The 26,081-nt window shown below is 46.1% G+C and overlaps 1 protein-coding gene across 1 annotated transcript in view; it reads left to right on the forward strand.

Annotated features, from left to right (window-relative positions):
- Positions 1-26,081, forward strand: part of COL20A1 (collagen type XX alpha 1 chain) — a 53,217-nt gene that overhangs the window by 25,493 nt on the left and 1,643 nt on the right. The window contains exons 19-38 of the mRNA XM_030963094.1: positions 2,837-2,979; positions 3,547-3,676; positions 4,347-4,403; positions 7,314-7,352; positions 9,063-9,201; positions 11,383-11,525; positions 11,876-11,985; positions 12,667-12,825; positions 14,724-14,801; positions 15,430-15,516; positions 17,659-17,712; positions 18,489-18,584; positions 19,101-19,154; positions 19,667-19,720; positions 20,019-20,072; positions 21,433-21,504; positions 22,174-22,209; positions 23,476-23,542; positions 24,378-24,566; positions 25,872-25,949. Coding sequence (XP_030818954.1) covers positions 2,837-2,979; positions 3,547-3,676; positions 4,347-4,403; positions 7,314-7,352; positions 9,063-9,201; positions 11,383-11,525; positions 11,876-11,985; positions 12,667-12,825; positions 14,724-14,801; positions 15,430-15,516; positions 17,659-17,712; positions 18,489-18,584; positions 19,101-19,154; positions 19,667-19,720; positions 20,019-20,072; positions 21,433-21,504; positions 22,174-22,209; positions 23,476-23,542; positions 24,378-24,566; positions 25,872-25,949 — 1,839 coding nt within the window. The remainder of the gene's footprint in view (positions 1-2,836; positions 2,980-3,546; positions 3,677-4,346; positions 4,404-7,313; positions 7,353-9,062; positions 9,202-11,382; positions 11,526-11,875; positions 11,986-12,666; positions 12,826-14,723; positions 14,802-15,429; positions 15,517-17,658; positions 17,713-18,488; positions 18,585-19,100; positions 19,155-19,666; positions 19,721-20,018; positions 20,073-21,432; positions 21,505-22,173; positions 22,210-23,475; positions 23,543-24,377; positions 24,567-25,871; positions 25,950-26,081) is intronic.

Raw genomic sequence — 26,081 nt, forward strand, 5'->3', positions numbered from 1 at the left:
AACCGCGTTCTGCCCCTGGGGTTAGGGAAAAACACCAAGTTCATTTTATTCAGGGCCAGTAATGCCTCTTGTCTCACCTGAAACACCCATTTTGAGACCAAATATATTATGGTCATGGGACCCTGCAGACACCAATCCCTCAAAAAATACAGGACACCAGAAACAACATCCTGCTATAAAAACCAACAACCAACCATCACTGTGATGGATCATTTGGAAGGACTTGGATGAGGTCATTCATCTTTCTGGTAGGAGAAAAAGTTGTTTCAAAGTTGTGGTTTGGGATTTGTCATTTTATGAACTCGAAATCAGTGAGTAGCTTTAGCTGGAAGAGAAAATTTGGAGACATTGATATGGTACAAGCCTCTTCTTGTCTTGGAGATATTGGATTTTTTAAAATTCTTTGTTTTGACTAGAGGAAAGAAAAAAGTTTGGGATTGTTTTTCAGTAACCCAGTTAGCAAACTTTTCCCTGCAGACTTTCCAAGAGGCAGAGCAGAAACAAAAGCATGCTGATGTATTTCCCACAGACAACAAAATTGTCAAAATGTGCTGCTTACCCACGGTTCTGATCTTTCTTTTTTTCTCTGTTATATTTAGACTGAATTCTCATCTGAGTTGAGCTCTCCTTTCAGTCTGTTTTATAAATTGGCAAGTGTAGCAAAGTCCTTATCCTTGACCAAAGGCTTTCACAGTGATCACTTGTCACACTAATAAACATCTTTAGTGGTACTTCAAACACAAACCTTCCCAGCCAAGCACAGGGAGTGCAGAGGATGCTTTCCTGAAGGAATCTGCTGGGACATGGAGGTGCTGCTGAATGGTGATCCTTGGAAAATGCTGGAAGGGGTGCCTTTGGCCCTGCTGAGAATCAGACAAGCACCTTCTTTTGCACTGAGGGAGAGTTCTTTCATCCAGGCTGGGGAAAAAGAACTTGAGCAAGAGAAAAGAGCCCCTTGATGGTCCTGAAGGACAAGGAGAGGGCAGTTTGGGTGGGAGCTGCTGCTGAAATGTTTCACAGAGTGCTTGTGTGCCCTGCTCCTCCAGCTAAGCTGTGGGGAAATCTCTTTAGCCAGCTCCTCACTGAGGATACGCTGCTCCTGACAGAGTATGCATGGCAAGTAAAAGAGACTGAAATGTGGGAATGAAGCTTCAACCCACAGCAGGAAAACGCATGGCTTGTAGTTAATACATAATAATCCTTGCAGGTGAGCATTTGGATGGAGTGGAGCCCAGGGTTTTACTCTTATTTGAGTATTTGAGTGCCTGTGATGCTGGTTAGACCTGAGAGCATGCAGGGATTGCTCCTGTGGAGGAGCAGAGGGTGAGGAGGCAAACAAAGACACAGATGCTGGCAGGGATGCTTCTATCCTCCAGGGCAGCTTCAGGAGATGTCCTGTCCCCTGTCTGTCAGATCCAGGCCATCAAACCCTGCCAGGCCTGGGGGCTTTCCAGAATAAACCTGACTCTAAAGACTTGCCCTAACTCTCCCTTTAAAGTTCACTTCAGCAGTCTCCCCTGACCTCAGGTGAAGGAAATAGCCAGTGCAGGCAGCAAAGATGCATCACTGACTGATAAAAGTGCTGCAGAAGTGACTTTATTCTTGTTTTCTTCTCTGCTTTACCTCGTGGTGGTGCACAGCAACACCTCCAGCCTGATTCAGCTGCTGCAATCTCAGTTCAACCTCAGTAAAATTAAGGTCATTTCCTAAACAAAAGAGGAGGATCAATGAAGATGGAAATGATCTTCACTCAACCTGTGCTTTAAGGTCACCCCAGGCTTTGCTGGGTGGGCAGAACATCCTTACAGGAAAAGTGCAGAATGAAAACCTCATAGCCTCAGTGTGTTTCTTTGACTGTCTTTAGGGCTCACCCATCATTTTTAGTGTCTTCTGAATAAATTCTTCTTTTTCTCTGCCCAGAACTTCTGTGTCTTCACACCAGCATGAGTTCAAGGACAGACACATGATTTTATGCTTAGAAATGCCCCAGGAGCAGATGACCCCATGTTCTGGAGCCTCTTTTTGACCTGATTTAGCCCCCTCTGCCTTTTCCTTCCTCCCTCAACCTCTGCTCAGAGAAATCCCTCCAGCAGAAGAGCCTCTGTCGTCAGATCCAGTTTGCTGCACAGCAGGACCCCAGGGAAAGAAATGCATTTATGTAATTAAAAATTGCTCAGCTGTGGTCTCTGGCAAACTCCTTTCTGGTTGTCTGGCTCAGGCCATCACCTGTTTGGAACCCATCCAGCCATCCTAGGACAGGGCCAGAGAAGAGGGGGTAGCTCAGGCACCATGTGTGACCTATTCCAGGGATGTGGGTGTTGATGTCAGAAGCTCTAGACAGAACTCTGGTGTGCTGGATCCTCTGGGATTTTTTTTTTAACAGTAATTTTAAAACAGAAAAAGCTGAAAAATATTAGAAATTATGATGGATTAACTCTGATGTGTGATCCAGGTTTAATTGCCAGTAAAGCTGCTTGTCCAGCTTGATGAAATTCAGTTCCAGCTCAAGCAGCCTTGGTGTTTGTTCATGGTGTGTACAATGGGTCTCTTTGCCTTCTGATTCCAGGACTCTTTCACCTTTGCAAGAATTTTCCCCATGTCCTAGGCTTGGAATTGCTGAATATTTGGGTTGTGGTGTGCTGTAGCTGGGCAATCCTCATCCCTCCAGAATTTTTTTCCCTCTTTCCTGGGTGCTTGTGGCTGCCCTGAGTGTTGGTTACCTGCACAGCAGAGCACTGAGGCGTTCAGAAATGGGCCTGGAAGCAAACACTGCTGGCTCCATTTACAGAGACCTCTCCCTGCTCTTTGTGCTGCTCACCTTCCACCCCTGTCACAGATTCCCGGAGCCCACCCACCAACCTCTTCATCAGCTCCGAGACCCCCAGCAGCCTCCAGGTGCACTGGACCCCTCCTGATGGCCGAGTCCAGCACTACAAAATCACCTACAGCCCTGTTTCTGACGCTGCTGCCCAGCAAACTGTGAGTGTCCAGCTCCTTTGTGGGGCGCAGGGGGACAATGTGACCAGAGGAACTCTGCTCACTCCAGTCAGGTTGAGGATATCGGGGCTCGCAACCAAATCTCTTCTTGCTGATGTGTTGCTTTGTAAACACAACTCTGAGACTCTTTTGTAATTAAGATATTTTTCTCCATCAAAGCCACTAATGGCACAGCTTTCTCTGCTCCCTGAACTGGGGAGGGAATTCTTGCAGGTAGAGGGGTGGGGGATAAACCTACTGCTACTCTGGCTTAGGGAGGTTAAATATAATTCTTTTAAAAGATTCCCTGCTTAAACAGCTTGATAATCCTGTTATAAGGCACTACTGCTGCATTTCCATGGGGAATACTGGGGTCTTTATATGGGAAAATGATTTTCTTCTGGCCATTGCTAGTCCAACAGCAGCACACAGCCAGGCTTGCTGGGCTGAGCCGAGCAGGAATGCTGCTCTGAGCCTCACACCCAGGAGCCAGCCCCAACAGCTCTGGGCTGTGAGTGAGAGCTGCAATGAGAGCCCCAATCACTGGGATCTTTTCTTCCCCCATTGTAGATCATGGCTCCTGGCAAAAGCAGCAGTGTGACCCTGCAGTCCCTGCTGCCTGATCGAGCCTACAAGGTGACAATTTCTGCCATCCACTACACGGGAGAGAGCGAGAGCACTTCCACCACGGGCCGGACAGGTACGGGGCTCAGCTGGAGTGGGCACCTCCTGCATTGCCCTCCAGCTGCCACCTCCAGGCCACCTCTGCTGGCACACTCGGCCTGAAGCCAGGGTTTTGCTCAGCAATAGAATACTGGCCTTGAAAAGTGAAAATCCTGCCCCAATTTCTGTACTCCTGCGAGTTATTGACAATTCTGGGATGAGCGCGACGGGCTGGAGGCTCTTTGGGTTTCGAGCCTGGCATCGCAATCTTGGATAACAGAGCTCAGGCATGGCCTCAGGCTGGGCCAGGACAGGTTCAGGCCAGATACTAGGAAACATTTCTTCACTGAAAGAGTGGTTAAACATTGGAAAATGCTCCCCAGGGAAGTGGTGGAATCACCCTCCCTGGAAGTGTTAAAACCAAGCAGATGTGGCCCTTCCTGAAAGGGCTGAGTGGGCTTGGGGGTTTTTGGAAAGAGTGGTTAAGCACTGAAGGAGTGGTTAAGCTTTGAAAGAGTGGCTAAGCATTGGAAAATGCTCCCCAAGGAGCATTTAGAGTCACCCTGCCTGGAAGTGTTAAAAACAGAGCAGATGTAGCTGTTCCCAATGGGGCTGAGTGGGTGTGGAGGTTTTTGGTCAAAGGTTGGACTTGATGGTCTTGATGGTCTTTTCCAACTTTCTGATTCTATGATTGCTTTCTCTTCCAGCTCCAGTGCTGTCTAAATTCCCCTCCATCCGAGGATTCATCCCACCTAAAGCAGAGGGTAAATCATCTCCTCTAAAGCCCTGCTTGGCTGGTGTTGGTTTTAATTCAGTGTGGGCTCTGCAGAGCAGCAGGAGGGGTCCATCAGCTCTTGACAGATGCCCTTGGGGACAACCCAAGGACAGCCAGAAACCGCAGAACTTCTTAACATCAGGCTCACCAAAGAGACCAACAGTATTTTAGAGGATTTCTGCATAACTTGACCAAAATGTAGTGCAGGGAAGTGTGACATGTTTTAAATTAAAATTCCCTGTAAAGTCCCTTATTAAATTTAATGAGCATATGCTCTCATAGCTGATAGAAAGCAAACTATGAAATGGATTAGTGAGAAATGTTGAATTAATGGGGTTATAAAAAGTTTTTAATAAGTAAATATCACAATGCAGATATTGTGGCACTGCTGGCACTATTTGAAACTATTCCAAGCGAAATTTCAGTTTTAAAATTTATTGAGTGAAGTCAAAATTGAAGAATGAGGCAGCTTAGATATAAAAAAATTTAGTTGATAGCCAACAAAGGACATAGCAGATTAAGTTTTCAAGTGTTATTGAGGTGTTCAGATCACAGTGGAAAAGTCCTGTGAACTTTCAAGCAGAAAACAACCTCTCAAAGGGCTGATGAGTCACCTTGTAGAATTTAATATAGCTGTTTGGCTATGAGAACTGAAAAGACAATGGAAGAAATATTAAATTCTTTCTGTTTTATAAAGTACCCTTTTTTTTGCAGAAGGAGATACAATATGTAACAATGCTGGGAAAACAGTTGGATGTGTAATAAAGGCTCCAATATTGATATATAACCAAATTATTGAGAGGAATGATCTGATGTTGCAGGAGTGAATGTTCATTGAACAGCGAATAACTGCATTGGGCTGGGATTTGGGGAGAAAAACAAAAACCAAAGGAGATAACAAGACAGCAGGAATCTTAGGCTGGAAGGTCTAGTGAAAAATCTTCAAAGCAGAAGTGAAACTGTCAGTGTCAGGGATCCTTGCCCTGAATCTGAGAGGCTTCCCACAAGCTGAGCATTGCCTGATCAAAGAGCTGTGAGCAACCCCAGTGCTGCCAGCTGGGAAGGAGGGGAGAATTGCCAGGGATGGAAGCAAGAGGGACTCTGGGGCCTGGGCAAGGGTCAGAGTGACCTCGCTGACTCCCAGACAAGAAAGATCCCTGGAAAATGGACAAGTTTACAGCTTGCCTTGGGATCTTTTTGTTTGTTTTTCATTCACCTTGCTTCAGTTCTGACAGAGCTGGAGAGGGACTTTTCACAAGAATGTGGAGTGATAGAACAAGGAGGGGATGGCTTCAAACTGACAAAGAGCAGGTTTGGATTAGATGTCAGGAAGAAATTCTTCCCTGTGATGGTGGTGAGGCTCTGGCACAGGGTGCCCAGAGAAGCTGTGGCTGCCCCTGGATCCCTGGAAGTGTCCAAGGCCAGGCTGGACAGGGCTTGGAGCAACCTGGGATAGTAGAAGGTGTCCCTGCCCACGGAAGGGGTGGAACAGAATGAGCTTTAAGGTCCCTTCCAACCCAAACCATTCTCTAAGATTTAGAAAAGTTGGTTTCTGGAAGGGGAAGGGAAAGAGCAGTGCATAGGTTGAAGATCCTGCATGCAAGGGCTGCTCAGGCTCAGCATTGAAAGGCTCAAGTTTCAGAAACTGATTTTTTAATGGATTTCCATAGATCCCTTCCACAGTTTTACACACAGTTCTACAGGAATTATGGTATATAAAAAGTAAAGCATCAGTTGGAACAACAGAGGTCACAGCACCTTGTAAGTCTTTGTGGTTTAATCCTGCCTTTTGTGGTCCCGTGGCCATCAGAGTCACAGGTTTGGGTGCCTTTTCTTCACCATGAGGAATGGCATTGAAACTCTTACAGGCTTAGGAACATCAGGTCTTTTGGGGCAAGTAAGTCACCTCATTTAAATGTCTTACACATTTTACAAAAGTTAGGCTGCTGCTGAGGTAGGAAATGGCATTGATGCAAGAAAAGCAAGGCTATGCTGCAGCCTCAGTACAACGATCTCTTAGATTCTATTATCCTGATGAATGAGTAAACCCCTTGTGAGACAGCCCATCCTGTCAAGTGTCCTTGATTTTCAGGGACATTTCTCATTTTGTGCCAAACATTCCCTTTGTCCCAGCTCCATCTGGCACCCATGGCCTGGGATTTACGTGGCAGCAGATGATTGAAAATAGCATTCATGAGCTGTTTTCTAAAACACCCCTTTACCTGAGCCTTCAAACAGAGTGCTCACAGCCCTGGTGCCTCATGTTCCAACTTCACATCCCCATCTCTTCTCTGGTCTTACTTTTTATCCTGTGGCATCTCAAAGGATTCATCAGGAGGATTTCTGAAAGACAAACTGCAAAAATTTTCAAAACACTCTGTGTTTTCTGAAAGAAATCAAAAGCCAGACTCTCAAGTTGAGATACATTTTTTTGCTGTGTGTATTTTTAATTGCAGGTACAAAATTTGAAACTGCGTGTATCTTCATTTTACCACACTACTAAGGCACTGTTAAAAGAAAAAGAAATGTTTTGATGTCTGTTTTTTTAAAAAAACTTGCCAAAATGATGCTCTCTTGTATTGCATATCATCAGGTGCCAGCTGAGTTAGTCAAAAGAAAGTGATCACGGAGATGTTTGATGATGAAAGACACTATTTTTATTTTGGTGATAGGCAAGCCAGGAAACAACTTTTATGTCTGCATAAAAATCAGTTCTCTCCTCCTCCTATATATATAAGCAAGGTTAAAGTCCAAGCTCTGAATGGAGCTGCAGGATATTCTAAGTTTTGCTATGTTTTTCCTTTGCTCTATCTGAAGGAACTGTGTTCATTTTGCTTCCATAATCCCCTGCTGGTTTTTTTCCCTCTAATAGTTTTTCCCTTTTGTTCTGTTCTCACAGCCTGCCCCACCATCACCTCCAGAGAAGGTTCCATAAGAGGTACAGTAGCAGATCCAAGCCCTGGTGCTGCTGGGCTGTGACTGAAAACACTGCCTGGGCTTGATCTGGGGACAAATGCAAGAGCTGAGTGTGGGGAAATGTCCCAAAGAAAAGGGGAGAAGTGTGAGAACCAAAACTGGAACATGTCTTTTATCAGACAGAAGAATATTTTGCAGCGCCTGAGTTGTTAGTGCTTAACACCAGGATTTTCACCAGCCTTAAGGAGGTGAAGCTTCAAACAGCCCTTGAATTCCGGGAGGATTTGAACTCCTATCTCACAAAGGCTCCTCAGCCTATCAAACTCCAAACCTCTCAGCAGTCCCTGGGATGCCCTGTGCATCCTCCAGAGCCAGAGGAGCTCTCTGCACTCAGGCTGCGTGGATTTTGGGGGCAGAATTTCTCCTTTCTCCTGCCTGAGCCATGAGAGCTGTTCATGCTGTTGGGTTTGGTGTAAGTGTTGCTTCCTGAGAAAGGAGTGAATTCTGCTTCGAGAGGGGCATCACCTCCTTCCCAGAGAGTTACAGGTGAGCTGGCTGCAGTTCTCAGGTCTGGTTACTCCGTGGTTGAGTCTCTTCACCTTGCCCAAGGCCAGGTTGGATGAGGCCCTGAGCAAGCTGATCTTGCAGGTGACATCCCTGCCCATGGAGCTGGATGATCTTTAAGGTCCCTTCCAACTGAAGCTGTTCTATGACTCTGTGATAATAATGGGATTATATTTCAATAAGTTTTTAATTGTGACTCAAGCCTTCTCTTCCTGTGCGTTTTAAAGGGACTCTCAGTGTTAGAAGCTCCATACCAGAGATAAATGGCCCTCAAGTAGGTCATTTATTTTGGCAAACTCCCTTGTACTGCTGGGATATGAAAAAATAATGAAATAAAAGCACCCTGGGCCAACCCCCAGGCGAAACAAAAACTCAAGCCAAGAAACTGCAGAAGATTGTGAATGGTGAAGGGGTGAGGGAATCCAGACTGAAAGCACCACACTGAAATGAAGCCCTTCCATTTGCTCAAGAAGGAGCCATCTCCTTCATCCCAGTCTGCTGCAAACTCTGATAAACTCAAACAGAACCCAAATGGTGAGATCTTGTCTGATTGAACAGAAAACTGAAATGAAAATGACTTGGAGCTTTAATGATGAGCTGGGGGAGAGAAATTAAGCTGCATGAGCCAGAGAAGATGTCACAGGTGTCAGAGGAGAATCTCTGTAGCCCACACAAGGCAGGTCAGCTGTGGGTGTCTCCTGAAAATAGAGAGAAATGGAAAAGTTTGTATCTTAAAGTTTTTTTCCTATTTTTTTTCTGTCTCTTACACATAAGGCATTTCAGAGTAGAAATCATTTTCTCTCCCTGCTAGCAATTACTGGACTGATTCCATGCCTTTTGAAGATAATACTTTGTGTGTAGTTGAAAGGAAGAAATCATTGGAGTAACATCTTTCTCATCGGGGTTTTTTCATCCTGAAGATTTGAAAACACAGTTGTGAAAGCCTCCATCTTTTGCCCACTCTCCTTCAAGAGGAAGAGATTACAAGAAATGTGCACAAAGCCTTCTTTTCCTTGGCTGCCATTTGAGGGGTACACTCGAGCTGGTGTTGTGTTGTGCAGGGAATTTTCTCCTGCTGCCTTCTCTGTGCTAATTCAACCTGCTCTTCAAACACACTTCTTTTGCACTGCTGCCTAACCGCTGATTTCTCTGTTTCCCTTTGTTCCAGGATTTGATATGATGGAAGTTTTTGGCTTGGTAGAGAAGGAATATTCCTCCATTAAGGGCGTGGCCATGGAGCCCTTTGTGTTCAGCGGCTCCCGCACCTTCACCCTGTTCAGGGACATTCAGCTCACCCAGAGGACCAGGTGGGAGCAGAGCCCTGGCTCTTGCCATCCTCATCCTCAGCCTCATGCCGTGTGCACAGCAAAGGAAGGTCATTTTGGGGAGGGATGGTGCAGCCCTGCTGGCAACTTCCAAATGAAATGATAAATACGATGAGCTAAAACAGACCATTGGCAGGTTGAAAAAAATAGCCAGAGGGTTTTTACTTAATATATTAATAAATAAACCCCTGACTTTCCTCAAGATGAGTTGTCATGTAGAAATTAAGGGGACACAATAGTATTTATCATACATTTGTACAGCCAAATGCTTTCACAGTGCTGTTTTTTGGTTTCTACAAAATCACTTTTTTCCAGCTTTTTATTTGCTGTGATGGACATGAGGATCATGTCACGTATGGACACTGCACCAGTCTTTAGGCATTCTGTCCACAGCCACCTACATTTCAGGGATGGCAGTTTGAGGTCACATTTTCATCTTCAATCCCTTCTCCCAAATATCTCTGGTTTGGAGAGAGATCTTTGCTTTAGAAAATATCACTCTGTAGCTGCTCACAGCAGCCTGGGCTGCACTGATGAGAGGGAATAACCATTAGCTCTGGCTTGTGGCTTGACCTCATTCCGTTGCATATGAAGCTTCTCCACAGGGTCCCAAGCAAGCCAGGCAGCTCCTGTGACCTCATTCCTTTTTTATGATTATGAATCAGGAGTGATCTGACTCCTGACATTCATTGCTACTTTGTTTAAAGCCTAATTACTGAGCCACTGACTCCGCTTAATCTTAGTTAAAGAGGCAAAGCTTCTTAGAGTAAACAGAATGGGGGAGATTCAGAGAACCCTTTGGTCTAAATACTCAGGAAATGATGGGCAAATCCTTTTGTTCAGCTCTTATAGATGCCTTTCCAAGGACACTACCCCTTCAGAAACTGAGAGAGAGAGAAAAAACTTGTATTATTTGTGAATCAGTCCTGAAAAGATGCCTGATGGGCTGTGTTTATGCCGTGCCAATGTGTCCTGTTTCAGATTACGGGCGTGTTTCAGGCAAAACCAATTTGACCTTCCCGTATTGCCTTGTATCCTCCCACTGCTACTGAGCCTAAATCCTGCAGCTGGGATGTGGGGACACAGAGGGACTTTGCTGTGGGCTCAGTGCTTATCCCTGAAGGGCATTTAAAGTGATTTAGGATAATAGAATCATTTAGGCTGGGAGAATCACCGAGTCCAACCATTACCCTAATGCTGCCAGGTCTGCCACTAAACCATGTCCCTAAGCCAAGAGGTTTGTGCCAGGGTTTAAAGATTTGCCCCATGATATATGGCAACCATTCCTCCTCCTCCTTGAAGAGAAGACCTAAGGGAGTGCTTTGGAACCTGGCAGGGATGTTTTTTAATCCTCCGCTTAGCTCTCATCTCAAAAGCATTGGGGCTGCACTGGCTGTGGCAGCTCTGGCAGTGATGGATTGACACCAGCAGCTCCAGTGAGCAGCTCCAGCTGAGCATCCCCCAGACACCAGGAGAAGCTCCACGAGTGCTCATCACTCACCACAGAGTTGTCCAGGCACAGCAGGTCCAGGTTCTTTCTGTTCATATCACCATCATCTCCTGGGAGCAAAGCCAGTCCAGTTCTGGCCCCTCAGTTTGGGAAGGATGTTGAGATGCTTGAGCATGTCCAGAGAAGGCAACAAGGCTGGAGAGGGGCTTGGAACACAAACCCTGTGAGGAACAGCTGAGGGAACTGGGGGTGTTTAGCTTGGAGAAAAGGAGACTCAAGGGTGACCTTGTCACCCTCTACAACTCCTGAAAGGTGGCTGTGCTCAGGTGGGGTTGGGCTCCTTCTCCAGGCAGCACTGACAGAAGCAGAGGTCACAGTCCCAAGCTGCATCAAGGGAAATATAGGTTGGATATTAGGAAAAAGTTTTTTACAGAAAGGGTGATAAATTTCTGGAATGGCTGCCCAGGGTGGTGGTGGAGTCCCCATTCCTGGATGTGTTTAACAAAGCCTGGATGTGGCACTGGGTGCCAGGGTTTCGTTGAGGTGTTGGGGCTGGGTTGGACTCGCTGATCTTGAAGGTCTCTTCCAACCCGGTCATTCTGTGATTCAGTGATTCTTTGCCAGCCCCCCTGCCCAGCAAACACCTGGATGAAGCTGCAGGATGTTTCTGGGGGTTTAAATCACCGATGTTCCTTTGCTCTGTGCCATTGCAGTGATGTGCACCTGTTTGCCATCCCACCCGAGCACACCATCGTGGTCCTGCTGCGCCTGCTGCCCGACACACCCAAGGAGCCCTTTGCCGTGTGGCAGGTCACCGACGAGGACTTCCAGCCTCTCCTGGGGGTTAACCTGGACCGTAAGATTTCTTGCTAAGTGCATTCAATTCGGGTGCTCCCATACATCTTGCAAGCAGCAGGGCTCACTTGGAATGTTTTGATGGTTTCCTTACTCAGCAGCAGTTTCTCAGGAAGCTTTGTCGTGGCTGCCAACCTCACGTTTAAATCACTGCCCAGTGCAATTGAAAGACGTGTTTTTATTTTTATTCTACTTGGAGCATATTCTTTATTTTTACATATTTTTTCATTTTTTAGAAGTAGTTCTTGATAACGCTGGATATTTTCCACTATGTTTAGGGCTAATTATTTACTACTGTATATATGTGTGAAATCAATTTCTAAGCTGTTATTTGTCCTATCTTCCCTGCAGCCAGTGAGAAATCCTTGATATATTTCAATCATGACTACAAGGGTGATTTACAGGAAGTCTCCTTTGACGAGCAGGAAGTGAAGAAGATATTCTACGGGAGCTTTCATAAGGTCCTTACCAAGAGAGGGAGAAATGTGGCTCATGATCTCACTCTGGTCAGGGAGTATCATTCAAACTGAGGGGTGATCATCCACATGCTTTGCATCCTGGTTCTCAGGGAAGTGGCCAACCTCTTAGATATGCTGTAATTCATAATTGTAAAGATTTCAGGTGGATCTAATGATCAAAATATGATTTCCACATATTGATTTTTCCCTTTTCCCCCATACTCCAAAAACTGAGGTGTTTTTTAGATCTTTATGATGAGGAAAAATTTAGAAATTTTTTTTTTTAGAATTTAGAATTTTGGTAACCTTTTACTTCTGGATGAAAGGAAAAGAGAATCCAGCCTTGTGAGAAAGTCACTTTATCACTCATGATAGGGTGGGGATTTGGCTGTCTATGTCCTCATAGCAAAGGGATTGCACCCAAATGAGCAACGAGCTCTTTCCATGGGTGGGCAGGTTCATTGCTCACCTCCAGCAAGGCTTCTCCCAAGGAGAGGTGAGGGGATCAACAGGGGAAAGCCATACTAAACCTTACTCCTGAGCCTTCTCCATCCATTCACTCATTAAAGACACCCCAGGTGTGCCAGCAGCCGGCTGGGGATGGGGCAGAAGGTGTTGCTATCAACAGGAGACCCCTAATTCCACCACAGAGCTCCAACACGGCTTTGTCCTCCTGCTGCCCAGGTGCACGTGGCCGTGAGCCACTCCAAGGTCAAGCTCTATGTGGACTGTAAGAAAACAGCAGAGAAGCCCCTCAACACCCTGGGCAGCATCTCCACTGCTGGCTTCACCATGCTGGGGAAAGTGACCCGCACCAGAGGGCCCCGGAGCGGCTCCGTGCCCGTGAGTCCTGGGACGTGCTGGCCGGGGGGGCAGGAGTGCCACATCACCCTCATCTGAGCTCCTCCCCACACTGCTGGGCTGCTCTCTGTGGGTTTAATGAGCTTTCCCAGCACTGGGAGAGCGTTTCTGTCCCTCCTGCCTTGGTGTGGGGACTGTGATGGGAGCGTGTCCCAGAGGAGCCTTCTGCTGGCTGCATCCCCCGGGGCTGGGGCAGTGCAGCTCCTGCACTGGGATGCTGAAGCAGACAGCAGGAGGGTTTGGGAATTGCTTCTCCAAGGAAACTTGGGCACATCAGCCCACACAGAGCAATGTTGGGAAATGCTGGTGGCTGGAGGCAGCAGAGCTGGGTGTGCCTCAGTCTCCAGTGTGTTTGGGTTTGTCTCTCTGAATACAAATGAGGGGAGAATAATCTCCAGTAGAGAGGCTCTTTATCAGCTGCTACTTGGGGAGAAAAACCCCAACCCAGCAGTGAGTGCTGGCCTGTGGGTGTATCCTCACTGCTCCACACAGCTCTGCAGGGAGCTGCTCCCTGCCAGGGGACAGCAAAGGGGATGTGTGGACTTGGTGTCCTGGCCTGTGCACAGTCCTCAGGGCAAAACCACCCTTCTTCTGTCTGCCTGTTCCATTCTCACTCCCCAAAGCAGGAGTGTCAGTAATGTGCAGAATCAGTGGCAAGTTCATCACTCACAAGGGTCTAGTGGGGCTGTAGGAAATCATTCACCACTGATGTGAAAATCTTGCTCCTTGGCCCTGCTTTTAGATCTAGAAATCCAGGGCAAAATGGCTCATCAGGCGATTTGTAACTCCCTCTTGCCTCAAAGCAGCATCATAAAAACACTTTGTCCCATCCCCGATTGCAAACTGAGAGGCAGAGGTCTGGAATACACCTGGAAAAAAGTGGAATTGCCTGTAGGAAATGGGGTCTCCTGTGTAACAAACCAGGGGACAGTGTGTTCAATCAGTATTTACTTGTTTCCTAAATAAATCCTCTGGTAATTTGATCAAAACCTGTGGCCATCAAGGCAGGAATCTGTGCTTTCCTTGTCCCTCCCAAATTCTCTCTGCTAGCAGATCAGCTAGACAGGTCTGGCCAAATAATAAACAGCCTTGTGCCATCCCTACTCCCATTGCTTTTCAAGCACAGCAACATTTCACATCTTCCACAGCTCTGCTGTCCTTGAGAAGACAGAGTGCCTCATTATTGGTTATCATGGAACCTTATTTAATTTGAGAAATCTTTAAATGCCACTTGATCTGCAGGGCTCATCTGTATCAGTAACCCTCCCTGGGCTGTACAGCTCTCTCCTTGTTAAATGCATGGAGTGAAAGAAAAAAAAAAAAGATGAGAAACGGTGTCAAGGCAAGAAAAATTAATCTCTGCCTCATTATTTTGTTTGGCTTTGTGCAGTGTGTGCTTTTTTGTTAATCAGAATGGGAAGATGTGGCTGTTGCGGGGGAGGCAATGAGACTGGTTGGGGTTTGTGGGGATGGGAATCACATCCCTGCCCTGGGAAATGCTGCTGCCACATTTACCCTTCTCCCCATGCCCCCAAGGGGACAGAATCAAAGTTTGCTTTCACATTCTGGTGGTGCTGAAGCCCAATTAGTTGAGAACCTGCTGCTATTGCAGGGCTGTGAGTAAATTGGAGACGTGATGTGAAGCTGCTTTGTTGACTTGCTCAGCAAGACAGAGACCTGAGGACTTGTGGAACTCTCAGTCTGGGGGTAGCTCTCATGTTGTGGCTTTTTTGGGGTACAGTTATAATTGGGATCACACAGATGAGTCCTGCCAAATCATCCCTGAAGATTATTTTTATCACTTGAACTTAATGAAATTTGGTGATGGGTGGTGGGAGCCAATGCCAGTTTCTTATCAAACTCTCTTTTTTTCCCCCCAGTTCCAGCTGCAGTCTCTGCAGCTCTTGTGCAGCAGTGTGGGGGCAGAGCAGGACAGATGCTGTGATCTCCCTGCGCTGGTAAGGCAAGGGGCACTGCTCTGCTCACTGACAGCAAGCTGGGGAGGATGGGACAAGCCCCTGGCACTGAAGTGACACTGGAAATTATTTTGATGGACTTAAGAGGGAAAAAATTTTTTTCCTCTTGGGAATAACATCAGTGTGCTTCATGGGGAAGCAAACAAAACTAGATTTGCTTCAAAAAGAGTGAAAACTTCCAATCCTGGTGCAGTGCATGTTTTTCCTGTCACGACCTCATCCAGGAGCCCTGGCAGTCCTAGAGCTTTGCTGCCACCTCAGCCCCGAGGCACAACATCCCCCACTCCTCCTTTCACTTCTCAACACAGACAGCTGCTATATGGGGTGTATAAACATGTAGAAAGGAGAAAATTACCTTCCAATATGTGTTTTGCACATTTCAGACAGGGCTGGTTCATAGTTTGGGGTTTTTTTTGTCTGCATTTGTTATTCAACAGAGAAAATGAAGCACTTGATGGCTCACAAAAATCTCTCAGTGGAGTAGAAAAAAAAATTCTGGCTTTTTTCAAGTAAAAGATTGAATTTTGAAACACTGAGTGTTGTACTTGTGATCCATCCTGCTCTTGCTGTGCAGCTGCTCATGACTGGCTTTGGCTTGATTTCATTTCAGAGGGATGAGGACACCTGCCCTACCTTGGCTCCTGCCTGTTCTTGCACTTCTGGGCGCCCAGGCTTGCCAGGACCCCCAGGGCCTCCTGTAAGTTCACCCTCCCACCCAGTGTATTGCAGGTGCTGCTCTTGCTTCATTTTTTGTGGCATGTTGGGCATTGGGTAACACTCCTGGGGCTCTGTGGGGTTTTAGAATCACAGAATTGTTCAGGTTGGAAAAGGTCCTAAAGATCATTGAGTCCACTCATTAATCAGGGCTGCCAAGCCCAGCTCTCAACCATGTCCCCAAGAGCCACATCTACACTTTTAAATCCCTGCAGAAAGGGTGATCCCACCCCTGCCCTGAGCAGCCTATGCCAGGGCTTGACAACCCTTTTGGTGAAGTTTTATCCTCATGTCTAATCTAAACTTCCCCTGGTGCAACTTGAGGCCATTTCCTCTCATCCTAACTCAAGGAGCTTTTCCAGGGCAAAGCTGAGAGTTTCCCTTTGGGTTTTGGATGGTGATGAAGTGGGGAGATGGAGAGTTGGCAGTGCAACAGCTGCAGCTGGGAGCAGCCTGAGCAGTGCCTGGTTCCACACTAATCCTCTTAGGAGAGGAGGACAGGTCACCTTCAGTGTCTGCAGAGATTTCATGGGTTGGAGGCTCTGAAACTGTCTGTAAATTTAAGGAAAAAACAACTCGCCAAAAAAAATCTTCCTGTCTGGATCTATGTTAAATTGGAGCCAGTGAGCATCTGTGTGGGTGGACAGTGTAAAGAGAAAGGGGAGACTTTGCTATCCTGTCTGTCCCCAAAGCTCTCTTTCTGTTCAGTGAATGTCACTTGCAAGAAAACCCTGAAGAAATGGGGGGGAAGAGAAAACAGCCATTACATATGCTGTATGCTCAGGAAAAAGGGCACAAATTCTGCCCTATCCCTTATGGATGCAGGAAAACTGTCATGGGCTTAAATCCCAGGAGAAAATACTCCTGTTAAACACTGGGAAGCAGTTACAAAAAAAATTGCTTTTTGAAAATCTGGGGAAGGGTATTTGATTTGCACAAGCCAGCTGAAACCTGACAGACAGCCTGTCCAGGGCACCTCAGTTCAACCACTCCAGGTGCTTTTCTCCTGGAGAATAACCATAAATGGAAACATTTGCCTCCTTTTTCAAGTGAAATGGTCTCAGATCACCTCCTGCACTGACCTGTGGTTTAGCTGTGAGTTCAGTTCTGTGCAAGGAGAGTGCCTCATTGCAGAGTAATTACTTGCTCATTCTGGTGGAAGTTTAATTAACAGCACACTCCCCTGTCAGAGTTTGCTCCCATATCCTAAGTGCATAATTAGCAGCTTGCATTGCCCTGTGGTTTAAGCGTCTCCACAGACAACCCCTTAAAGAGCAGGACTCTTTAAAGCATTAGAGGAAATTGGGTTTTGACACATAACCTTCTCCTCACACCACTGAACCCTTGGTAATTTGCTGCAGTTACAACAGCACTCACTGCTATTTTTAAAATTCCAGTTAGCAAGACGTGTCCCACCTTGTATTTATCACTGTCCTTAATGAGTGCGTCTGACTAGATCCAGCTGGCTTCTGAAATGAGTTTCTGGGCACTTCTGAAAGCACCTTCCCAAAGTTCCCTGCCTGTGCTTCTCAATTCAAATCCACGTGGTTTATTTTGGATTCAAGAATAGCAATGTTCAGATTAAGATGTCAAAAATTCACACAAAATGAGGTCATGCCAGGAGGTTGGTTTCTTCTCCCCACCCAGAGTTAGAGCTAAGCCAGGTCTCCCAGAGCCAGGTCTGTCCCTGATCTCAGCACATGTCACTTCTCTGGGGTGGAGAGTGTGAAACCCAGCTGAGTTCCAAAGGAGTGCAGATGTGAGCACCCCTTTTCTTCCTTCTCAAGTGTGTTCCCATGTCCATATGAGATGTTGTCTCAGCATGGATCCACTGTGAGGGAGTTGGAGGGAGGTTAAACAGGTTGAAACTTCATCCCTCTCTGCTGGGAATAAGTGCTGTGTTCCCAATGCTGCTCATGGAGGGACTGGGCTGTTACTTTCTTCTTCCCTTTCCCACATTTCCTGGACAAATCAATTAATTTTCTTTTTGTCTCTATTTGTTTTGAGCTGTGTGGGGCAGGAAACCTTTTTCAGTGTGGGGCAGTGAAGGGCACAGAGTTCTGTCCCCCAGGCTCCTGGTTACAGTGCAATAAATGTGATGATGTTCTTTGTGTCCCACTGGCAGGGCAGCCCTGGGAGGAGAGGACCTCAGGGGGAGCAGGGGGAGCCAGGACCCAAGGTGAGTCCTTAGGCTGGAGATTATCTCCCTGCACCAAGCTGAGCCCAAACAGAGTCCTAACAACACATAGAGGAGGATGGGATCACTTATTACTAATTAAATGCACGGTTGGGCTTTAGAGATTGAGATGATGAGCCTGATTGTGCTGAATTAATGCACTGTACATGGTCAGCAATGTCCTCTGAGAGCAGCTGTGCTGTGACAGATCTCCTGCCCACACACTGTCCTGGGGCAGAGCAGAGGGAGGCACAGAGGGAGCCACAGCCCTGAGGTGGGCACGAGGAGTGGCTGGGTCTGAATCCCCCAGCCCTGGGGACTGTAGCAAACCCTGGTGCAAGAGTTCACAGCTCCATGGATCAGCACAGGGCAGAGCCAGAGCACTCCACTGGTCACATTTTTGGGATGGCATCTGGAAAAGCAGCATGGCTGCAGGGGAAGGATTTGGGGGGAGGACACAGATCTCAGAAATGGGCTAAGGAATGTTTCCTTTTGCTCTCTGACCTCCTTGAATAACAGGAATCACTGCTTGGGAAGGTGAACTGTGCTCTGCAAAGCACCCTCTGCAGCTTTGCTGTCTGCTCTCATGAAAGATGGACCAAAATCTTGGACCTAAAATATAAAGCAAGCAGAGGTTACTGGAGGTGCCCTCAGTGCCCCAATTCAATCTTGAATCCTGTAGATGGCTCATGCTGACCCAGGCCGTGCGGTGCAGCCCATGAGGAGAGCAGGCACCAAACACTTCCTTCCCTTATGATTTTCCTTGTCTTTGGTTTTAGGGTGAGCCAGGCCCCCCTGGACAAGTGGGACCAGCAGGTCCCAGCGGCCAGCAAGGCTCTCCAGGCTCCCAAGGAATCACAGTTCAGGGCCCTGTGGTATGTGACCTCTTCCATTGCCTTTTTTCTGTCACTCACTCACTCACTCTTCCCAGCTAGAGCCTGTCAGAAATGGGTGTCAGTGCTGTGATTTATGTGTTTCCATCACCCTCACCAGCAGCTGAACAGCTGCAGAGGGAGAGATGACAATCAGTGGGTTTATGCTGACGAGGCCCTGCACTTCATCATTGTGGCCAAAGCCTGCTTTTGTCCAGACTCCCCTTAATGGGCTTTCTTTTCTAGCAGCCCAGTGGGGTCCCTTCCAGCTCAGGACATCCTATGAATATTCAGGCATTTCTCTTTCCAGTGATCATCATTGCTTGGCAGGGAGTAGTGGCAAGGGCTGCCACATGTCTGGGATGGCAGAAGCCCTGTGCACATGCTGTGGCTGTAAATTACCCTGGAACGCTGCAGGGAGCAGGAACAGCCTGGGACATGCATGTGGAGCAGCAGGATGCTCTTTGCCTTAAGGGGTTCTGCCACACACCCAACTGTGTGCTTCTGTTTTAATCCAAGGGGCCACCAGGAATTAAAGGAGAGAAAGGAGACACTGGAATCCCTGGCATGCAGGTAATGGTGAACACCACCCCTTCTACTTGTCCCAAAGATTTGCCCACTTTGTTTGGGTTTTGTTTTTTGTTTTTTGGTTTTTTTGCTTTGTTTTGTTTTGTTTTGGTTTTGTTTTTGGTTTTGTTTTTTTGGTTTTTTTTTTTTTTTTTTTTTTTTGGGGGTTTTTTTTTTTTTTTTTTGTTTTGTTTTTTTTTTTGTTTTGTTTTTTTGTTTTGTTCTTTTTTCTGATTAACTACTTTAAGCAAGCCTGAAAAGTTGTTGCCCTTGTCTGCTTGGGAACTGTCATTTTGGAATGCCATCATTTTCCCAAGGAAACTGAGTCACCTGGTGTAAGAGAGCTAGACCTATCTGGAAGCTGGATATGATGGAATCAAAGCTGGTGTAACAGTCTTTGCTCTATGTAATGAATAACTCTCTCTCTTCTTTGACCTTTCTCTTCTGTCCTCTGTTCCAAGATGGATTAGGGCAGTGATAATCAGATGCTGACTTTACCCAGCATTTCTGATTTACAGGGAATTCCTGGTGTGCAGGGAGCTCCGGGCAGGGATGGACTTCAAGGTGCAAAGGTAAAACACTTCACCCCTGAGGTTTTATGGGTACCTAAAAATCCCAGCAGAGACCCAAAACTTCCCAGTGCACTCAGTGCAGAAGTGAATGGTCTTTTCACAAAGCCAGATGGATTGGGGGGAAAAAAATGGCATCATTTCAGGTTTGGCCAAATTTGAGCAGATGCTGCCCTTTTTGCTGCTTTTCTTACCCATTTCAGCAAGTTCCTGCTAAAAGCAGCACATGGAAAAGCATCTCACTGCTGATGAGGTCTCTCAGAATCCTCTTGTTAGTAAATGACTGGATTTGGCTTTGCAGGGGGTGAGGGGACTCGAAGGCACAGCTGGGCCTCCAGGACCTCCTGGACCAAGGGTGAGTACACCCTGTGAGTGATGCACTCTGAAATCTGTTCTTTATGCTTTCACCTGGAAGTGCCAGGGCAACCCCTTCCCAGGGTACCACAGGGAACACCTAGCACATGGTGCAGGTGCCCCCTTTCCCTGCCATCCTCAAGCGTAAGAAGAAAATCCTTGGCTTGCTCTGGCAAGTCCTGAGGAAGCTTCATCCCAGCCAGGAGATGCTTGTTGTGCTGTTTTCACTTTCCTGACACTGCCGTTTTCCAACTGTTGGTTGAGTTGGAGGGGATTTGGCTTGTTGGACTGAACTCAGCAGGAGCTGGAGGATGCAGGCAGTGTGAAATGTTCCCCCCCACATCACTGCCAGTATCTGCTGCCAGGGCTGGATGTGGATGGGTGTGCTTGCACTCAGTCATGCCCAGGGTAGCAGAACTGTTGATTCACAGCTCCTAATTGGAAGACACCACAGGAACACTTCATTTTACTTGGGAAATTGAACCAAATTTGGGGTTAGTTGATGGCTGGTGGACCTGAAAAGTTACTGGTTCTCACAACTGAATCTCACAGCTGAGTTTCACTGCTGAATTATAAGGAATTTGGCAGTGGTTGTGCTAAGTTATTTATAGGAGCCAAGGTTGAATTAGGCTCATAACTTTGAGATGTTCATCCTGGGAATATGTGGAGCTGGCAGCATTGAGCCTCAGCTTTTTAAATACGAGGAAAGCACTGTCACCTCCAGAGCAGGCTCTGAAAGCTGTTCTGGTGCTGCCTTGAAAACTTTTCTCATTTTTCACTGTTCAGAAAAGTTGCTAATGTCTACTGAATTCAAATGTAATAGCTGGAAATTCTAAAACAAAGTATTTCTGCTAGTTGGTTTTGGCTGATTTTTTTCTTCCCTTTATGGCTCCAAAAGGCACAGAAAGCTCACAAACAGGAGATGACCACAGAAGGCACTTCCCACTCTCTGAGCTGCTGTTGATGCTGTTAAATATTAGAGTCCAGCACAGGTTTTAAAGGAAAAAGAAAACAACCACTTGGTATTGGGAGGCTGAAGAAGAGGGTTGTGCTCTAGGCTATGTCTAAATCTGAATATATAATGGAAGATAAAAAGCCTGTAGGGTATAAACTACACTGCAGTTTGTTGGAAAAACTCAGCTTTGCTGGCTTGGCCATAATTGAGACGGTGATGGGAAATGATGTGAGCACGACTCACGCAAGATGAGCTTTAAACAGTGGGCTCATGGCTGGACAGGAAACTTAAGGCTGCTGTTCCCTTGCTTGAGTCCTCTAAACTCCCACCACGGGTGCCCCTGGTGCCCTTGAACAGAAAAAGAGAGTTAGGGAATAACTGGATTGTTAATCTGTAATGTCTGCAGGGTTTCCAAGGAGCCACAGGCGCCCGAGGCAGCAGTGGTGAGAAGGGACCTCCAGGCGATGTTGGGCCAACAGTAAGTTTCTGCTTTTGGGTCTCAAAGAAGACCAAGACATGGAATAATTGAATGGGAATGAGCTGTTCCCACAGCAGCTCTGCCCCAGAGTCTGAAGTACGGTTTAAATTCACACTCATCCTTCTTAAGGAGATGTCTGGGCATTCAAAGCCCAGGCTACTGATGTGTTGATAAAGCATTCAACAAATCCCACCTCCATACACCCTCTGCAGATTCGCCTGCTACACAAAATCTAAACAGGTTTCTGGTGTAAGATTCTAGAATAAAGCATGGAAGTCACAGCCTTGGGCTTGTAGGTGATCTAAATGTCACAGGAATTTCTTCTCCTCAGATGTTAAAACCACCTGTCCTGCTGGGAAATCTGTTCTTAGAGTGCATCTGAGAAATTTCTGCATCCCTGTTCCCCGTGGTGCTTATCCCACAGCTCCAGTTACTGATTTATTACTCTTTTTCTTTAAAAACAAAGTGTTTGAGTATGAGTTCATACTTTCAGGTATGGACTTAAAGCTCTTACAGTTGCTACCATGAGGTTGAGGAAACAACTAGAGTGTGAGAAACAAACTTTGTGCTCCCACTAATGTAACCCACACCCCCAGTGAATTTATTGGTTTGTTTGTTTTCTGTTCTTCCTTTCCTTAGACTTCTTTATTTATTTTTTTTTTCCTGTAGGGGCTGCCAGGTCCCAAAGGAGAAAGAGGAGAGAAAGTGAGTGTTTCTGGTGCTGGGTGATATTATCAGTGCATCATACCCTCAAAAGAGTGCGTGTGATAACCTGAATTGCAGCTTTTACTTAAGCCAAACCTCTCCAGTGTTGGTTGTACCTATTGCTTGTTTCTTTCCACCTGCACAGGCTGGGCTGCTGGGGTACAAATAATCCCACAGCAGTCAGGAGCTCCTTAGTATCACCTGTAGTAATGAAGCAGAAATGTCAAATGCAAATCCATTCTTTGCTGAGAAGGGAAAAACCAAACCCACTTGGCTCCACTTTGTTCTGGTTTAATGTGTTGCAAAAAGGGGACTCATTTGTCATAATCATTGTCCATGCCCCAGCACGGACCTTGGCAGCCAGGACATCCACACTACCTTGGAAGGTTCTTTTGTTGGGAAAAGAAGTTTTTCAAGTTTTTCTCATCCTGATTTCTGCTTAAATCAAACTGCCATGACTTTCTAGGAGTCATTGCCAAGACTGACTTATGCAAATTTTTCTTCAGACAGGGATGAGGTGCTTTTGTCTCAAGTTAATGCTTCAGAATTATAATTTTTGAAAGCATTTTCCTTCCAATCCCACCAGTTTTTCCTTTTCTAGACTTTTTTTTACACTGGAAATTTCTGTTTCCCCCTCCTTTGGGTGTTGAACAGAGCAGTTTTTAAGCCTGGATTATCTGCACTGTGATCCAGCCAGAGATGTATGTTTTATAAACAGTTCTAGAAGCAAGTGCATTAGGTATGAATTTTCACAGTCAGTGTTAATTTTTAAGCAGGTTTTTGCATTTTAATAGCTTTTCCCTTCTTTACTAAAACTTTCTGAAGGGCCCATAATATATGATTTATTCAAAATACAGTAAGAATCAATATTCATGGAAGATGGAGTCAAAGATAGGAAGTTATAATATCTGATCATACTAAATGTTTTACATATCACAGAACACTGAGTTATAGACTTAGCATCTTTTCTGATAAAATTTGAGGGTGAAATTTGCTCTCCCTTTTTTGGTAATTATTTAGATTCGGTCTGGGCCTTTTGATGTGCAGGAGAAAGGCAATTATTGATGTTTCCAATTTCAATTTTCTGGTTTCAGAGCTTCTTGATAAATAAATAGAGCTGCATTTCACAGTAATTAATATCTCTGGAACTCAAGCTGAGAAAATGAGTGGGGTAAAAGCTATCATGCATTATGAGATCGATCCTTTCTAAAATATATTAATACTTCATTTTTTTTCTTAATTTTTTAAAAAAATGCTTCATTTTAGGGGGAACCACAGTCTTTGGCCACCATTTACCAGCTCGTTAGCCAGGCCTGTGAGCGGATGATTCAGAGTGAGTAAAACCAACCCAGGTCCTGAGTCTGCTCATGTGGTGATGGGACAAGGGGGAATGGCTTTGAGCTGAAGGATTGGCTTTATATTGGATATGAAATTGTTCCCTGTGAGAGTGTTGAGGCCCTGGCACAGAGAAGCTGTGGCTGCCCCATCCCTGGAGGTGTCCAAGGCCAGGTTGGGCAGGGCTTGGAGCAACCTGGGATAGTGGAAGGTGTCCCTGCCCATGGCAGGGGTGGAACAGGATGAGCTTTAAGGTCCCTTCCAACCCAAACCACCTGTGGTTCTATGATCCTATGACTCTCCAGAAGTGGAAAACCAGAGGAGAGACAGCCTGAAGCTGCAGTGATCCCAGCAGCTCCACCACCCTGTGCCCTGCTGAGCCCCATGACCAGCAAATGTCCCATCTCAGGCTCCAAGCGCTACTTTGGCTTTATTGGATGGCATTAGCTCAGAAAAGACCTGCAAAATATTTATTTGCACAACCCTTTGGTGTTTTGCAAAGCCTCCTTTATTTCTTAAATGGAAAAGCTTGAAATTAATTTGATAGAAATGATTCTTTCAGCAATATGTGCTGATTCCTCCCGAGACGAGGCAGTTTTGTAAAGCTCCTGTGCTGTGATGTGCAGAGAGAAGCAGTGCCTTCCCAAGGTCAGGCAGCAAAGTCATCACTCAGCTGCCCATCTTCATCTTCTGCCTTTCTCAGTTTGGACTGACAGCTTTTCAGCACTAGCTGATCATTCTAAGTAACTTTTTAGACAAAATCCTTTGATTTTTATCTCTCTTCTGAATTTTCCGGCCAAGAAAATGTTTATTTTCTCTCTTGCCTTCCTCAGCTCATGTGTTGAAATTTGATTCATTCATACATGAACATGCAAGGAAGCCAGTTCCCATTTGGGAGGAAAGGTTAAAACCAGGAGAACCAGGACCCCCAGGTCCTCCAGGCCCACCTGGGAACACTGGAGAAAGAGGAGCAAATGGCAGCCCTGGACAGCCAGGCAAGGACGGGTATCCAGGAGAGAGAGGTATGGACAGAGGTGTTCATATGCACTTTTCACAGCATCTTTGATACTTTAACTAAACATCTCAGTGCCTCAAGCAGTTCTGTATAGATAATCCATGATATTGTCTCATTTCATTGCTGTTTTCCTTTTGGACTTCTCCATTATAGGAAGAAACACCCAAATTATAAATCTAAACAAGTAGGGAGAAGCCACACACAGCCCACTCTATTTTCAAGCTTTGAATGGAAGGAAAGGCCAATTTAGCACCATTTGTAGGTTTGGGGGGGGATGGACAGTTCAGTTTTAGAGGGCAGGAGGCTTTTTCTACAAAAACCAGTCATTTAGGTGAAGACATGGTGGTGGAACAGATCAACTTTGGGCAGAAATGAGGAGCATTGGAAAACACTGATGGAAGATATGAGGCAGCTGAAGCAGTCTTCAAAGGGGCAGTAAGTTTCTGGAGCAGTAGTTTCACAATGAAAGACTCAGACATAACAAAAGAAATAGATTAATATGATCTCAGAAGTGGCCTCAGTTATTGCACATGAATGAGTGAAAGGTGGGAAAATGTTTTGCTTGGATTTGCAGACGTTTGTCAGTGGTTCAAGTAATTGTCTGTCAAAATAAAAAGAAAACCATTGGTTTCAGCAGTGTCCTAACACCTCAGAGTAACTGGAAATGTTCTGTTTAACTCCTTCCTCCTGCAGTAGTCAGTCTTAGCTGGTGTCTGCAGAGCTCATCAAAATGTCACTTGAGAGAGAAGGGAGTAACAACAGATTTTTCCAGCCTGTCAAGCAGGAGAGGGCAGAAGATGGATCTCAGTGAAAAACCACCTGAAGGACATGGCTGATCAAAATATTTTCATCTTAAAACAGTGAAAAATAATATTTTGTCAAAATGTACCTGTTTTCTCTGAGAGGTACTAGTTTCACAAGTAATTTAACAGGAAAATATCAATCCTGGGTAACCAGCACCTGGCCAAAGAGACAGCTCAGCTTTGTGATTTGTTTGATCCTCATGAAGAGCACAGAGGTGGGCCTGACCCTCAGGCTGGTGCAGTAACATTAGTGCTATGAATTTCTCTGTGAAAAATGTTCATTCCCATCCCTTTTGGGCTGCAGATCTGTGCTGCTTGGATCAAAGAAATCAGTGCCCTGCTGCTCAGAGCAAGAGTAGGTACCCAGAGTGGATGAAAGCAAATGGATGTTTCTCAGTGTTGCCAAGGGTTGTGACTCCTCTTTGACTCATGGAGAGACTGCAGGAGCCTCAGTTCAGGGTGAAATTTGACATACAGTGAAGCAACACTCATCTCTTATCTGTGAACAGGTGCCCCAGGGCCCAAAGGAGAGAAAGGGATGTCTGGAGCCAGTGAGGAAGGGAGCCAAGGACCCAGAGGCAGAACAGGTAGAGTGACCCCAGCTTCTGTCTATTGATCCAGCAAGGCCATGGGATGGCCAGCAGCTCTCAGATTCAAAGCATCATGCAGCTGAAGGACCTCTGTGGTGGGGTTGGACTCACCTTCCCACCACAGCCCTG

The sequence above is a fragment of the Camarhynchus parvulus genome, chromosome 20 (genome assembly GCF_901933205.1).
Source record: "Camarhynchus parvulus chromosome 20, STF_HiC, whole genome shotgun sequence".
In the NCBI taxonomy this organism is placed as follows: Eukaryota; Metazoa; Chordata; class Aves; order Passeriformes; family Thraupidae; genus Camarhynchus; species Camarhynchus parvulus.